The sequence below is a fragment of the Electrona antarctica genome, assembly GCF_951216825.1.
Source record: "Electrona antarctica genome assembly, chromosome: 8".
In the NCBI taxonomy this organism is placed as follows: Eukaryota; Metazoa; Chordata; class Actinopteri; order Myctophiformes; family Myctophidae; genus Electrona; species Electrona antarctica.
In genome coordinates, this window is record NC_136789.1 from 38236058 (window position 1) to 38251702 (window position 15645).

Here is a 15645-nt window from a genome sequence, read left to right on the forward strand (position 1 = left end):
ATCCATACAGAGTTCTAGACCACTAGGCTGGTATTGATCCATAAAGAGTTCTAGACCACTAGGGCTGGTATTGATCCATACATAGTTCTAGACCACTAGGGCTGGTATTGATCCATACAGAGTTCTAGACCACTAGGGCTGGTATTGATCCATACAGAGTTCTAGACCACTAGGCTGGTATTGATCCATACAGAGTTCTAGACCACTAGGGCTGGTATTGATCCATACAGAGTTCTAGACCACTAGGCTGGTATTGATCCATACAGAGTTCTAGACCACTAGGCTGGTATTGATCCATACAGAGTTCTAGACCACTAGGCTGGTATTGATCCATACATAGTTCTAGACCACTAGGCTGGTATTGATCCATACAGAGTTCTAGACCACTAGGCTGGTATTGATCCATACATAGTTCTAGACCACTAGGCTGGTATTGATCCATACAGAGTTCTAGACCACTAGGGCTGGTATTGATCCATACAGAGTTCTAGACCACTAGGCTGGTATTGATCCATACAGAGTTCTAGACCACTAGGCTGGTATTGATCCATACAGAGTTCTAGACCACTAGGCTGGTATTGATCCATACATAGTTCTAGACCACTAGGCTGGTATTGATCCATACATAGTTCTAGACCACTAGGCTGGTATTGATCCATACAGAGTTCTAGACCACTAGGCTGGTATTGATCCATACAGAGTTCTAGATCAGGGGTTCTCAACGTTTTTGGCCGGGGACCCCCGAAAATGCTTTGGCAACGTCTCGGGACCCCCGCCCCGCCCCCTCCCGACCCCCAATATAAATTGACTGCTACAATAACCTCAAACCATTTTGGGCGGGAACCCCTTTTGGTGTTTTAAGCATTGTTATAATTTAGCTATTTAAAAATAGCAGATCTACAAACTCATAGCGCGCCACTCGGTGGCGCGCTACGAGCTTGTAGGTCTGCTATTTTTGAAAAATCGTGAAAAAAAAATGAAATAAATCTTCCTTTTTTTTCTTTTTTTTTTAAATAATTTGGGGACCCCCTAAAATAATTTGGCGACCCCCCGAGGGGTCGCGACCCACGGGTTGAGAACCCCTGTTCTAGATCACCGATTGACAATCAATGTTTGTTTAGTAAACGCCGTTGACCATGAAGGGAACATTCACGTCATAATGTGCCTCATTACGTCATATTGTCTCTTTATTGTTAATGGCGTTTAATGTTTGTGTTTGCACCGTTTGTTTTAAATCACCATTACATCACCTAATCAAGATGAGCTAGACTTTAATATATTAGCACCCCTCACTTCACACAGGGTGTGATTGTTTTGTTTTAAATGTAAAAGATTGAATCATTACTTGCGCAAGCAGAGCGTGCAAGTAATGTTATCGGTCAGGTGCTACGATGCGCGTGTTCGGGGCCAGCACATGTTATGACGTCATATGCTGGCCCCAAGCTGACCGTGCAGGTATGTTTTCCGTCATCCTACGAAGCATGTGTCCCATGACGTGATGAAGATATGTACCAATGTCCCTTAGAATGCACGTGATATGATGTCATACGGACATACGGAAGCTGACCGTGCAGGTATGCTTTCCGTGAACCGTGATGAAGATTATGTACCAACGCCAGGGTATAATTGGTTGACGATGGTGACGTAATGATGATATGTTTCAGTTTTTGGCTGGGGACCCCCCTGGGGAGTGGGGACCCCCTGTGGACCCCCTGTGGGACCCCCCTGGGGACCCCCTGTGGACCCCCTGTGTCTCGTGGGGTTCCATGCAGCTAAATGATGGAGAGTTGGTAACCAAATGGACCCTGAGGGGTTCCATGCAGCTCTGTCAGCTTCACTGACCAACACCACCAACCATGGATTATTTAGCATCATCACTAAACCCGTTACATCACTGCTACGTCAATGTTCAGGCAGGCAGGCAGGCTGTCCTTGACATGAGTTTCATGTCAAGGACCCCCAGAATTATCTGTATTAGGCTGCGGACCCCCATCTGAACATATGTTGTTCCAGGGAGTAGGGACCCCCCCAGATGCAAAGATTTGAGTTAGAAATGCTCTGAAATAACATATATTCAAAGATTTGCGCCACATTTTCACGATTTTTCTAAAATAGCAGACCTACAAGCTTGTAGATCTGCTATTTTTCAATAGCTAAAGCATAACATAATGCTTAAAACACCAAAAGGGGTTCCCGCCCAAAATGGATTAATTCTTTCATCTAGTGCCAAAGACCTTCCGATGCTGACACTATACATGTCATGCATTTTATTTCTTCAGTAGGTCAGACTACTGCAAAATAACATTTTATAAGTCCATTAATAGTTTCAGCTCATTAGATTCTCAGACTGCTACAGTAACTTTCCATGCATGCAGATACAATATGCTTATAATCTACATACAAGACAATTATGCCTCGTTATACATCTTTTAAAAACTGTCCGGAAAAAGCGTCCAAGAGAGAATAAATGATCACTTCTCCCTTAAACACCCCCCCCCCCCCCCCCCTCCCATTTTTCTCCCAACTGTGTACATTACAGTGTTTTATATTTTTCCTGATATGATATTGAATGCTGTTGTTAATCTTCATGTCTATGAATTGATTGCATCGCATCGGGCCTTAACCCATTTTAATTGGACTGATGGCGATTAAAAAAAGGCTTTCTAAATCCTAATAGTTTTCTGAAAAAAACCCATGTTTCTGTGTCAGTGGTGCTCAACCTTTTTCATGTCAAGGACGCCCAGAATTATCTCTATTGGGCCACGGACCCCCATCTGAACATATGTAGTTCCAGGGACCCCCCAGAAGCAAATATTTTAGTAAAAATGTTCACTCTGAAATATATATTCAAAGATTTGCACCACATTTTCACGTTTTTTCAAAAATAGCAGACCTACAAGTTCATAGCGCGGCACTTGGTGCTGCGCTATGAGCTTGTAGATCTGCTATTTTTCAATAGCTAAAGTGTAACATAACGCTTGAAACACCAAGAGGGGGTTAGAATGGGTTAATGGAAATGTTTTGGTGCTATAATCAGCTATATCCCTTTTGAGTGTTTGACGATACTCTGTTGCTGTTTTTATACATTTCTGTCTGATAAACTTTTCAACCAATCAATCAAGACAATTAAGACACCTTATACATGAAGAGATAAACCTTCATAATTATTGAATGATCACGGCTTTACTTAATCATTGTCTCCACCAGGCCAAAGGCATGGGGAGAGAGTATGTTTTGCACTCTGTCCGTCCGTCCGTCCGTGTGTCCGTCTGTGAACAGCTAATCTCCGGCACCGTTAACCCGGTCGATGCCAAATTTTGCACACACACTCCCTGGATGCCAACGATGAACCTCTGTTCATCGTTCAACGGCCTGTTATAGCGCCACCAGGAGGCCGCTTTGTGCAAAACAAGTTTTTGGACAGTACACCTACAGATTTTGTCCAAACATCACGCAAATTGGTACACAGTCTCTCTAGAGCCATTCAACAAAACGGGTTTTTCAGATTTCTCAGACTCCATCCTGATTGGCTAAGATTGGCTTCCAAAGTTCGCAGGAGTGCTCAGTTTCAAACAAAATGCTGCAAATCATGAACACATCGTGTGATTTCCGTGAAATTGCGCACGCACATTCCCACTAGGCCGAGGAAGAAATGCCACTTGAACATTTTCAACTCAGCCTCATGGTGGCGCTATAACTGGCCGAAAAGTGTTTTTACCTCCAACTGCACGGATTTGTGGATAACTTTGTATGCCAACTCCCTAGAGGCCAAGGAAAAACCTTTGCCTGGAATTTTTCACATCTGCTCTTTATAGCGCCACCAGGAGGCCGACATATGTAAAACACATTTTCTAATATTACTCCTTCAGATGTTATCCAAATTTCACGCAAATCGGTACACATGCTCTCCATAGTCAGGTGATCAAGACGGGTTTGCTTGATTTCTCATAATCCACCTTCATTGCCTACGATTGGCTTCTAAACTTTTCAGGAGTAGCCCGCTTTGTACCCGTTTTGTACAAATCGCCACAACAACTCAACGCAGCGTCCGATTGTGGTGAAACTGTGCATGCATATTCGCACTAGGCTGAGGAAGAAATGCCACTTGACAGTTTTCAAATCAGCCTCATGGTGGCGCTACAACAGGCCAAGCCGTGACACACACACACACACACACACACACACACACACACACACACACACACACACACACACACACACACACACACACACACACACACACACACACACACACACACACACACACACACACACACACTAGGGTTGGGTGACGATACGAATCTATCGTCAATCGCGAATGTACGAGTCCAATCGCCGAATATTTTTATTAGGCGATTTTTCGGGACGATTATTTTCTTTTGCAAAATATTAGCCCAATTAACCTGTAAAGTGTGAGCAACATGTGAATCAATTTGGGCCAGCAAAGTAGTAACAGCGGCCGGGTGGAAAACCCCTCCTCCCGTTATAATGCTCCCAGTCCCCGCACCGCAGCATCGGGGAACACTCTGGCAGCCAGAGTAAAGGCTGGGAGGGACCGAGCCGAGGGAGGCTACTGTACTGTAGCCTACATGTTGTTTATGCTCCGGAGTCCAGACCCATGCAGTTTAATAATATACAGTCACAACAGAATGCACACTGCTGTCTCGTGTCTCATCACAATCCCAATGCGCTACCCGTGAAGTCGGGGGAAAATAAAAAACAGGCTGCTAGTGTTAGTGTAGGCTCGGGGATCGTTAGCTTAGCGCTTAGTTTAGCGTGTAGCTACTGATTCAACCCACTGATTGAACTTCATCTCCGCCTGTAATCTAGGTTATTTTTTTATTGACAACGTGAACGAACCCCGACACCAGCGCTGCAAAAATAGACAGATCTACAAGCTCTCAACGCGTAGCGAACGGCGCTGCAAAAACAGGCAGGACACGATGCCTTGAGAGCTTGCGGATCAGCAGCAGCGCTCCGAGCCTCCGACTCAACGGGGAGGCAAGAGTTCTCCGGGGAGGAGGAGAAGTTACCAGGGCAGGCTACATGTTGCTGCGGCTAACAACACTGTCACCAGCCAGTGGTTGTGATGTTAGCTTGGCTTGCAGCTGCTTGCCCGTTCCAACTTCACTTCATCTCCACCTGTAACTTATTTTTTATTTTGTTACCCTGGCTGCGCACTGCGCTGCAAAAATAGACGGATCTACAAGCTCTCAACGCGTAGCGAACGGCGCTGCAAAAACAGGCAGGATGCGGCGCCTTGAGAGCTTGTAGATCTGGCTTTTTTTGCGACCTGTAGTGAGCTGTTCTCACTTTACTTTTATGACACGAATATATCGTCCATCGGCGATTTTTGGACAGACGATGGGCGATTGAAAAAGATTGGCATATCGCCCAACCTTAACACACACACACACACACACACACACACACACACACACACACACACACACACACACACACACACACACACACACACACACACACACACACACACACACACACACACACACACACACACACACACACACACACACACAGCGTGAAGTGGCTACAGCGCACGCTCTGGCGAAAACGGCTCATCTACAAGCTCACAACATCACAGGTTGCAAAAGCCATGAGTTCTCTCAAGCCAAAGCTCAAAATGTACACCTTTTTGGATGCAAATGCACCTGCAATTGGATCTGTGCGACTTACCAAATATATCTGGGAGTACCTGTGCGACTGTCCATACTTTCTGTGGTGCATGTCAAACTGGGGGTCCTTGATACATTTCAAATAGGGGTCTGTGGGCTAATAAGTGTAAATGTTGCGGTCCTTTCCATTCAAACGTTTCCCTACCATGCATTTGTAAGAATACTTTCATGCTAGTTGAGGTGGGGGGGATTACCAACTGGGTGGGGGGGAACTGGGTGGGGGGGATTACCAACTCAGGGGTGGGGGGATTACCAACTCTCCATGCTAGTTGAGGGGTGGGGGGGATTACCAACTCTCCATCATTTAGCTGCATGGAACCCCACGAGACACGGCCAAAGCATTTCTGGGGGTCGCACAGGGGGTCCACAGGGGGTCCCCAGGGGGTCCACAGGGGGTCCCCAGGGGGTCCCACAGGGGGTCCCCAGGGGGTCCCACAGGGGGTCCCCAGGGGGTCCCACAGGGGGTCCACAGGGGGTCCCCAGGGGGTCCACAGGGGGTCCCACAGGGGGTCCACAGGGGGTCCCACAGGGGGTCCCACAGGGGGGTCCCACAGGGGGTCCCACAGGGGGTCCACAGGGGGTCCCACAGGGGGTCCCACAGGGGGTCCCCAGGGGGGTCCCACAGGGGGTCCACAGGGGGGTCCACAGGGGGTCCCCAGGGGGGTCCACAGGGGGTCCACAGGGGGTCCCCAGGGGGGTCCCACAGGGGGTCCACAGGGGGTCCCCAGGGGGGTCCCACAGGGGGTCCCCAGGGGGGTCCCCAGCCAAAAACTGAAACATATCATCATTACGTCACCATCGTCAACCAATTATACCCTGGCATTGGTACATAATCCTGCCAAATAAAGATCCCCCCCACCCCTGCCAAATAAAGATCCCCCCCCACCCCTGCCAAATAAAGATCCCCCCCACCCCTGCCAAATAAAGATCCCCCCCACCCCTGCCAAATAAAGATCCCCCCCACCCCTGCCAAATAAAGATCCCCCCACCCCTGCCAAATAAAGATCCCCCCCACCCCTGCCAAATAAAGATCCCCCCCCACCCCTGCCAAATAAAGATCCCCCCCACCCCTGCCAAATAAAGATCCCCCCACCCCTGCCAAATAAAGATCCCCCCCACCCCTGCCAAATAAAGATCCCCCCCACCCCTGCCAAATAAAGATCCCCCCCACCCCTGCCAAATAAAGATCCCCCCCACAAATTATTAGTAGAAGTATTACTATAAGAACACAGCAGTGTTCTGAATCAACTGCAGTTGTCTGATCAACGTCAGACTTGTAAAGACATCGTTACCATAATTTTGTGTTGTTTTGTTGTTTAGTTTTTCCCAATCCTGCTGAGACATCATGCCATTAAACCTCCATATATTCTTAAGGTGATGATAGACTGACTGGTGTTGAAATGGTGCTAATAATGTGGCTGTTGACATTTACCACTACACCAAGGTTCATAATGTGGCTGTTGACATTTACCACTACACCAAGGTTCATAATGTGGCTGTTGACATTTACCACTACACCAAGGTTCATAATGTGGCTGTTGACATTTACCACTACACCAAGGTTCATAATGTGGCTGTTGACATTTACCACTACACCAAGGTTTAAATGGTGCTCATAATGTGGCTGTTGACATTTACCACTACACCAAGGCTTTAGGTTCCTGGGGCTTTGGGGTGTGGTTTATTCACCTTAGCAATTCAATTCATACTCTGCCAATGGAGCTGTCTGTCTGTCTGTCTGTCTGTCTGTCTGTCTGTCTGTCTGTCTGTCTGTCTGTCTGTCTGTCTGCAAACTGGAATGGGATGAGTGAGGTCAAAGTTAACAAGATCAATAATAACAAATCAATCCCCCCCACCCCTGCCAAATTAAGATCCCCCCCACCCCAGGCAGGCAGGCAGGCATGCAGGCAGACAGACAGACAGACAGACAGACAGACAGACAGGCTACATCACTCCTTCATGATTTACATTAAGCAATAACAAAAAGCATGTCAATACATCACATACATAAAACGTAGTTATCATGAAACATGCGTAAGCTAAGAACGTAACAGTGGAATATCTATATCATGAAACTATACATACTATACTATAGTATATATGTGTACTATAAAGTGCTATGACTACATGAAATGCAATTCTAGTGCTGTCTACGTAACATGCTATAAGTCCGTTTAAAATACTATCTAAGTAAGTGCTACGGGCCATGATGGAGTCTGAAGAGGTGGGTTTTCAGACTACGGCGGAAGATTGGGAGTGAGTCTGTAATTCTGACTGCAATGGGAAGTTCATTCCATAGTTTAGATTGGGAGTGAGTCTGTAGTTCTGACTGCAATGGGAAGTTAATTCCATAGTTTAGATTGGGAGTGAGTCTGCAGTTCTGACTGCAATGGGAAGTTCATTCCATAGTTTAGATTGGGAGTGAGTCTGTAGTTCTGACTGCAATGGGAAGTTCATTCCATAGTTTAGATTGGGAGTGAGTCTGCAGTTCTGACTGCAATGGGAAGTTCATTCCATAGTTTAGATTGGGAGTGAGTCTGCAGTTCTGACTGCAATGGGAAGTTCATTCCATAGTTTAGATTAGGAGTGAGTCTGCAGTTCTGACTGCAATGGGGAGTTCATTCCATAGTTTAGATTGGGAGTGAGTCTGCAGTTCTGACTGCAATGGGAAGTTCATTCCATAGTTTAGATTGGGAGTGAGTCTGTAGTTCTGACTGCAATGAGGAGTTCATTCCATAGTTTAGATTGGGAGTGAGTCTGCAGTTCTGACTGTAATGGGAAGTTCATTCCATAGTTTAGATTGGGAGTGAGTCTGTAGTTCTGACTGCAATGGGGAGTTCATTCCATAGTTTAGATTGGGAGTGAGTCTGTAGTTCTGACTGCAATGGGGAGTTCATTCCATAGTTTAGATTGGGAGTGAGTCTGCAGTTCTGACTGTAATGGGAAGTTCATTCCATAGTTTAGATTGGGAGTGAGTCTGTAGTTCTGACTGCAATGAGGAGTTCATTCCATAGTTTAGATTGGGAGTGAGTCTGCAGTTCTGACTGTAATGGGAAGTTCATTCCATAGTTTAGATTGGGAGTGAGTCTGTAGTTCTGACTGCAATGGGAAGTTCATTCCATAGTTTAGATTGGGAGTGAGTCTGTAGTTCTGACTGCAATGGGAAGTTCATTCCATAGTGTTTGGGACGTGTGGAGCGTTGTCCCAGCGTTTTTAGTGAAGGTACTTCCAGCTTCCCTGCGTTGGCTGATCTGAGTGCGCGGGAGGGTTTGTACGGTTCGATCATACTTGTAAGATATGGGGGAGCCATACCTGATATATAATACATATATAATATATAATATAATCACGCCTGGGGGGTCCGGGGGTTGCCCCCCCATGCACTGTCACGCCTGGGGGGTCCGGGGGTTGCCCCCCCATGCACTGTCACGCCTGGGGGGTCCGGGGGTTGCCCCCCATGCACTGTCACGCCTGGGGGGTCCGGGGGTTGCCCCCCCATGCACTGTCACGCCTGGGGGGTCCGGGGGTTGCCCCCCATGCACTGTGACACCAGGGGGGTCCGGGGGTTGCCCCCCCATGCACTGTGACGCCTGGTGGGTCCGGGGGTTGCCCCCCATGCACTGTGATGCCTAGGGGGTCCGGGGGTTGCCCCCCCATGCACTGTGACGCCTGGGGGGTCCGGGGGTTGCCCCCCCATGCACTGTGACGCTTGGGGGGTTTTAAATTTGCGATTAAAATCCTTCAATCTGGTGCACTTTGAGATCAAAATTAAGAGGTTAGATCTATAAAGAACTACAAACATCATATTATATTATCATCTTTTCTGTGCTATTGCCAATTGTGAAATTATTCCGTTGTGTCTTGTGGACGCAAAGCAAATTTCAGTTAACTTTATGAACTTAAATGCAAATACATTGGACATAAAAAAGACTAGTATTAGTCATTAAGCTACTAATATAGACTGAATATATATATAATATTAATATAGAGTGAAGTAATTATAGCGGGTCATGCATGCATGATTGGAATTGTAACAGCTGAAATCATTAATATAATATATAATAATATAATAATAATATAATATATCAGTATTCCGATATTAACCTGCTGCATTAAGTGAAGGTGGGCCCCCAGGCCGCCAGTTGATATTAACCTGCTGCATTAAGTGAAGGTGGGCCCCCAGGCCGCCAGTTGATATTAACCTGCTGCATTAAGTGAAGGTGGGCCCCCAGGCCGCCAGTTGATATTAACCTGCGGGCCGCATTGACCCCCAGGCCGCCAGTTGATATTAACCTGCGGGCCGCATTGACCCCCAGGCCGCCAGTTGATATTAACCTGCGGGCCGCATTGACCCCCAGGCCGCCAGTTGATATTAACCTGCGGGCCGCATTGACCCCCAGGCCGCCAGTTGATATTTTTACATAGCTAGCTTACATTGCGATCGTTTTAGTTTATATGATATATGATCCAAAAAGCGTTTTGCGGGAGAGACGGATGAGGAGCAGAAATGAAGCGCCAGTATATCGATCCGTTCAACACCACGGAGAGCGCCCTGGATTTGGAGAGACGAGTCATTCTTTCTGCCGCGCTAACTGCCAAGTCAATGATAAGCTAACAATTGCCTAGAGCGTAGCATACGGTAGCCGAATTTGACAAAATAAAAAAAATACAAAATTCAGAATATTCTTATCTCGCCCCGTATCATTGAGGATGCGCTAGGACGTCCTCAGACGTCCTATGTACGCGTCGATTGGGACCTATGTACGGAAACGGTTAAGTGAAGGTGGGGGTCATATGTGGCCCCCAGGCCGCCAGTAGCCCATGTATGGGATAGGGGATACATTAAAAAATAAATAAAAAATCTTCTCCCTGTGATGTGGCCCCCTCAGTGGTTGTGGCCCTAAGCGACCGCTTATATTGCTTATGCCTAGAACCGGCCCTTAATGTAAACGACATGACATCAGCTTGTGACTGCAACTTGTTCCTGTTCGCAGATGACTTGGCACTGCTAATCTCGGACAGGAACAAACTGCAGGTTGAAAAGGCCCTCATCTCTGAACTCGGTAGAATCTGAACCTGGCTCGCTGATAACAAACTATCTTTACACCTGGGAAAAACTGAATCCATTCTCTTTGGCTCTAATAGTAATCTCAGCAAGGCAAATTACTTCTTGGTTGGGTGACAATGTTATCACACGTAAAGATGAAATTACCTACCTAGGTTCCATCCTGGAGGCTAATCTTTCAGGTGATAAAATGGCCACCAACGTAATCAAAAAAGTCAACCAAAGAACAAGATTCCTTTACAGGGTCGCCTCACTGGTCAACAAAAACACCTTGAAGACCTTAACAGGAGCCCTTGTACAGGGTTTCTTTGACTATGCATGCACCTCTTGGTACCACAGCACCTCAAAGGCCCTTAACCCTTAGAAGGGGAAAGACGCCAATTGGCGTCATCATCAGCATTCCGGACGAGAGCAATGACGCCAATTGGCGTCTTTCTCGTTTTTGATTAATCTAAACATATTAATATGCTCCGGAGCGCTGTTTAAATTCCTGAGCTTATATTCCAACTACATTACCCAGAAAACCCGTGTCACGTGACACACGTGTACGTGTTGCCATTGGAAGCTGGTCCCACCCCCTGTAAACAGTGGGGGAAGAGGGAGTCTTCATAGTTTTCATTGTTTAGCCTGTTTTGCCGTCTCGCCCGAGCGATTTTCTAGCAGAAAAAGTTGAAAGCAGTACTATTTATTTGAGCGAGTTTTGTGGTAGTAGTATTGATCCATACGCGTCCCAGTCGCCTTCTCCAGGCGGAGTAGCCCTGGTCCAGTGCTTACAGCGAGACTCGCTGGAGAGGGCGGGTGGCAGCCGTCTCCCTCCCTCCTTTTTTCATTGTCTCCCCATCGTCGTCCGATGAGCTATACCGGGAAACCATTGAAGAAGACCCGGAATGTTTTGAGGTAATCTTATTGTAGAAAATGCCCTTCTATAGTGATCAGAAATCATAAGATGATCGCTACAAATAGATGCTTGGATAATTACTACTACTAGTCAGATCATGACGCCAGAATGACTCACCACGATGGCCCCCAGCCATTAGCCAGCACCAAAGGTGCTGGCTAATGGGGGGGTTGTTGTCGATCGGTTGGTCGGTGCATTGGTGCTGGCTAATGGCTGGAGGGGGGGTTGGTGTCGATCGGTTGGTCGGTGCAGTACAAATGTATCGTAGCAGACATGCACGCATGGCAGTACAATTATTTTATATTGTAGCGTGCCTTATAGGCGATCTGATCTTTAGAGTAATGTTCGCTCCTTTTATTTACTGTCTACAAAGACGGAGAACAAACATGCATCGTTTACTGAAGCAACGCGTGGTTATGATGACCTTGCTACAAGGATCGGAGGGGGGACGGGGAGTGAAGCTAACAGTAGCGTATTATATAAGATCTGTATGACGTTTCATTGACGTATGAGCTTGCATGATAATCGCATTCATTGTATATTGTATACAATCATGATTGTACATTGTTTAGTGTGTCTCCGTGTGATGATGATGATGACGATGATGTCAGATAGCCTACGTTCCTCCCCCCCCCCAACTGGCTATTGGCCGGGCTGACTACAGCTAAAAGTTTATTTTTATATATTTAGAACTGGCATCAGATGAGGAGGAGGAGGATGATGATGATGATGATGATGATGATGATGATGATGATGATGATGATGATGATGATGATGATGAAGACGAAGAGTCAAGACTGCGATGGAGTTCTCCGACACTGAACCGGATGCATTCATTCATTTCAGCTGTTCTTTTTTAAATTTAGCCTACACACACACACACACACCGTCAAGAACAACTGGAATGCAGTGGTTTGGGGACACTGGGGAGTTTGGGGACAACTGTTTTGTATGTAGGCCTATTTATTTTCTGTAATATTTATTATAATTGTATTATGTTAGTAGTCATAAAAAATAAAAGACGCTTTTACAATGAGTTAGACCTGTCATGGCTATTTTGTTCACTATTCTGAGGTTTATGGTTTGACTAAGCGAGTTTCAACTGTGATTTACTCTGTAACGGTAGATGGTAAGAACCCAATTTTTTGTTATAATACAGTATACATTCAAGTCTATATTTTGATACATATCATGGGCACAAAGTCATATCAAAACAATGTCCTTGGATGTGTTTTTTATCAAAACTGTTTCTTCACAACAGGTTTTTGAGATACATGCATGAATAGACAAGGTACTGGTAAGACTATGTAAACATGGTATATATCAAAATGTGCGTTAGAATGTCTAATTTTACCCCAAAAAAGAATTGAGTTTATATGATGTTCCAATTCAGAGCTAGGGGGACTTTTAGCTGGATAGGTCAGATTGATCATGACTGACCATGCTATTTATAGATGGCAAAATATCTACAGTGGTACATGTGAGAAACTTTTTATTTTATTTTAATTGAACTAGACAACTCACCCTTTAAAATGAGATATTGCATGGCTATGTACGCCCAGCAGAAAAAAAGTTATTTAGAAAATAAAACTTCAACCGGGCATAACTTTTTTTGTTGTCCTAGAAACACTACCCAGTGTAAATGCAGGCTCTTTTAAATGGCTTCCAACACAAAAACTAAACATTTTATCAACTCAGTTCATTTTTTTCCTGGAAGCAGACAAGTCAAGCTTTCTCTGAAGGTCTTTCGTTGTCACACATTCACAACAGAGAATTTTCAATAAATCATTCAAAAACGGGATTATGCCATAGAGAAGTCTAAAAACTATATAGAAATCCTTGAAACTCTCAAAGAGTTAAAACTAGGCTCCAGACTTCCCAAAACAAACTGGTCAGGCTCCTACTTGGCCTCACCCCCCGAACCCACCTCACCCCTGCCCACTTTGACAGGCTGGAATGGCTTAGGGTCGACGACAGAGTACAGCATCTTGCAATGGGTCTGGTCCACAAGATTCACTACACCACCAAGATACCCATGTACCTGTCTAGATACTTCCTTAATGTTAACGAAGTCCACACCCACAACACCAGAGGGAGTGCAACGAACCATGTACAACCCAGATTCGGCACAAACAAGGGACTACATTCTTTTCGCTCCTATGCCACCAAAATGTGGAAGGCCCTACCAACAGTCATTAAGACATGTGAATCCCTTGACTCCTTCAAAACCGCTCTCAAAGGGCACCTACGGACGGCTGCAATTCGAAACTAGCCCCCGTAAAATCTGAATTCCCCCCCACCCCTTTTTCCCCTCACTGTATATGTTTATTTTCCCTTTTTACCTCCTTTATGATGAATTCCTGTTCTGTTCTTTGACTATATAGAAGTGTCTATTTGTACGTCTCTAAATGTTTTGATGAATTGAACATGGTGGACCCTCTTGTAAACAAGTGTAATGCTTAATTGGGTCGTCCACTCACAGTTAACAGTCTTTGTATTGAGTTTGTGCTTGAAATGTACTGTAATTCTGCAAACTGTTAATAAATATTTCAAACAATATAAAATACATGATAGTATAATGTATATAAATACATATATATAGTATAATGGTATATATAGGTCAAGCAGCTGATACAACTGGGGGGGGGGGGGGAGGACATCACATGATCATAATCTCTAGCGTTCTGTCTGTCTGTCTGTCTGTCTGTCTATACCCCTCAGTACAGACCTTAAGGGTCCATTTGGTTCCGTTTAGTATACAGGCTGAGGCTATACCCCTCAGTACAGACCTTAAGGGTCCATTTGGTTCCGTTTAGTACAGGCTGAGGCTATACCCCTCAGTACAGACCTGTAAGGGTCCATTTGGTTCCGTTTAGTACAGGCTGAGGCTATACCCCTCAGTACAGACCTTAAGGGTCCATTTGGTTCCGTTTAGTACAGGCTGAGGCTATACCCCTCAGTACAGACCTTAAGGGTCCATTTGGTTCCGTTTAGTACAGGCTGAGACTATACCCCTCAGTACAGACCTGTAAGGGTCCATTTGGTTCCGTTTTACCCCTCAGTACAGACCTGTAAGGGTCCATTTGGTTCCGTGTTTAATAGTACAGATTGAGGCTACCTCTCAGTACCTTAAGGGTCCATTTGGTTCCGTGTTTAGACTGAGGATACCTCTCAGTACAGACCTGTAAGGGTCCATTTGGTTCTGTGTTTATAGTACAGACTGAGGCTACCTCTCAGTACAGACCTGTAAGGGTCCATTTGGTTCCGTGTTTAGACTGAGGCTACCTCTCAGTACAGACCTGTAAGGGTCCATTTGGTTCCGTGTTTATAGTACAGACTGAGGCTATATAGAGACCTGTAAGGGTCCATTTGGTTAACAGTACAGGCTGTCTTACCTTCCACCACCCCACACAGGAAGCGCTCTCTCTCCTCCATGCTGTCCATCCACACTCAGAGACAGCGAGGCGACGCGCCGCTGCTACCCGCTGTGGGAGCTCAGGTCCTGGGCTAGAAGCACCGCTGCTACCCGCTGTGGAGGCTCAGGTCCTGGGCTAGAAGCACCGCTGCTACCCGCTGTGGAGGCTCAGGTCCTGGGCTAGAAGCACCGCTGCTACCCGCTGTGGAGGCTCAGGTCCTGGGCTAGAAGCACCGCTGCTACCCGCTGTGGAGGCTCAGGTCCTGGGCTAGAAGCACCGCTGCTACCCGCTGTGGAGGCTCAGGTCCTGGGCTAGAAGCACCGCTCCTACCCGCCGTGTGTGTGTGTGTGTGCGCGCGCGCGCGCGTCGTTGCGTTGTGGAGCACTATATACTAGACTGCCCGAGAAGCAGCACATGGGCGCCACTTGGTGGAATTGTTGGGCAGTGCAGGTACATACATTAGACATTTTATTTCACAGTATGTAGAATGGGTACATTTCATTTTATTATATAACACAGTATGTAGAATGGGTACATTTCATTTTATTATATTTTACAGTATGTAGAATG

The 15645-nt window shown here is 46.1% G+C and overlaps 1 protein-coding gene across 1 annotated transcript in view; it reads right to left on the minus strand.

Moving 5' to 3' along the window:
* Positions 1-15236, minus strand: part of LOC306928758 (protein O-GlcNAcase) — a 70319-nt gene extending 55083 nt beyond the window's left edge. Inside the window, exon 1 of the mRNA XM_079509030.1 lies at positions 15055-15236. Coding sequence (XP_079365156.1) covers positions 15055-15103 — 49 coding nt within the window. The 5' untranslated portion in view covers positions 15104-15236. The remainder of the gene's footprint in view (positions 1-15054) is intronic.
* Between the last annotated feature and the right edge of the window lie 409 nt (positions 15237-15645).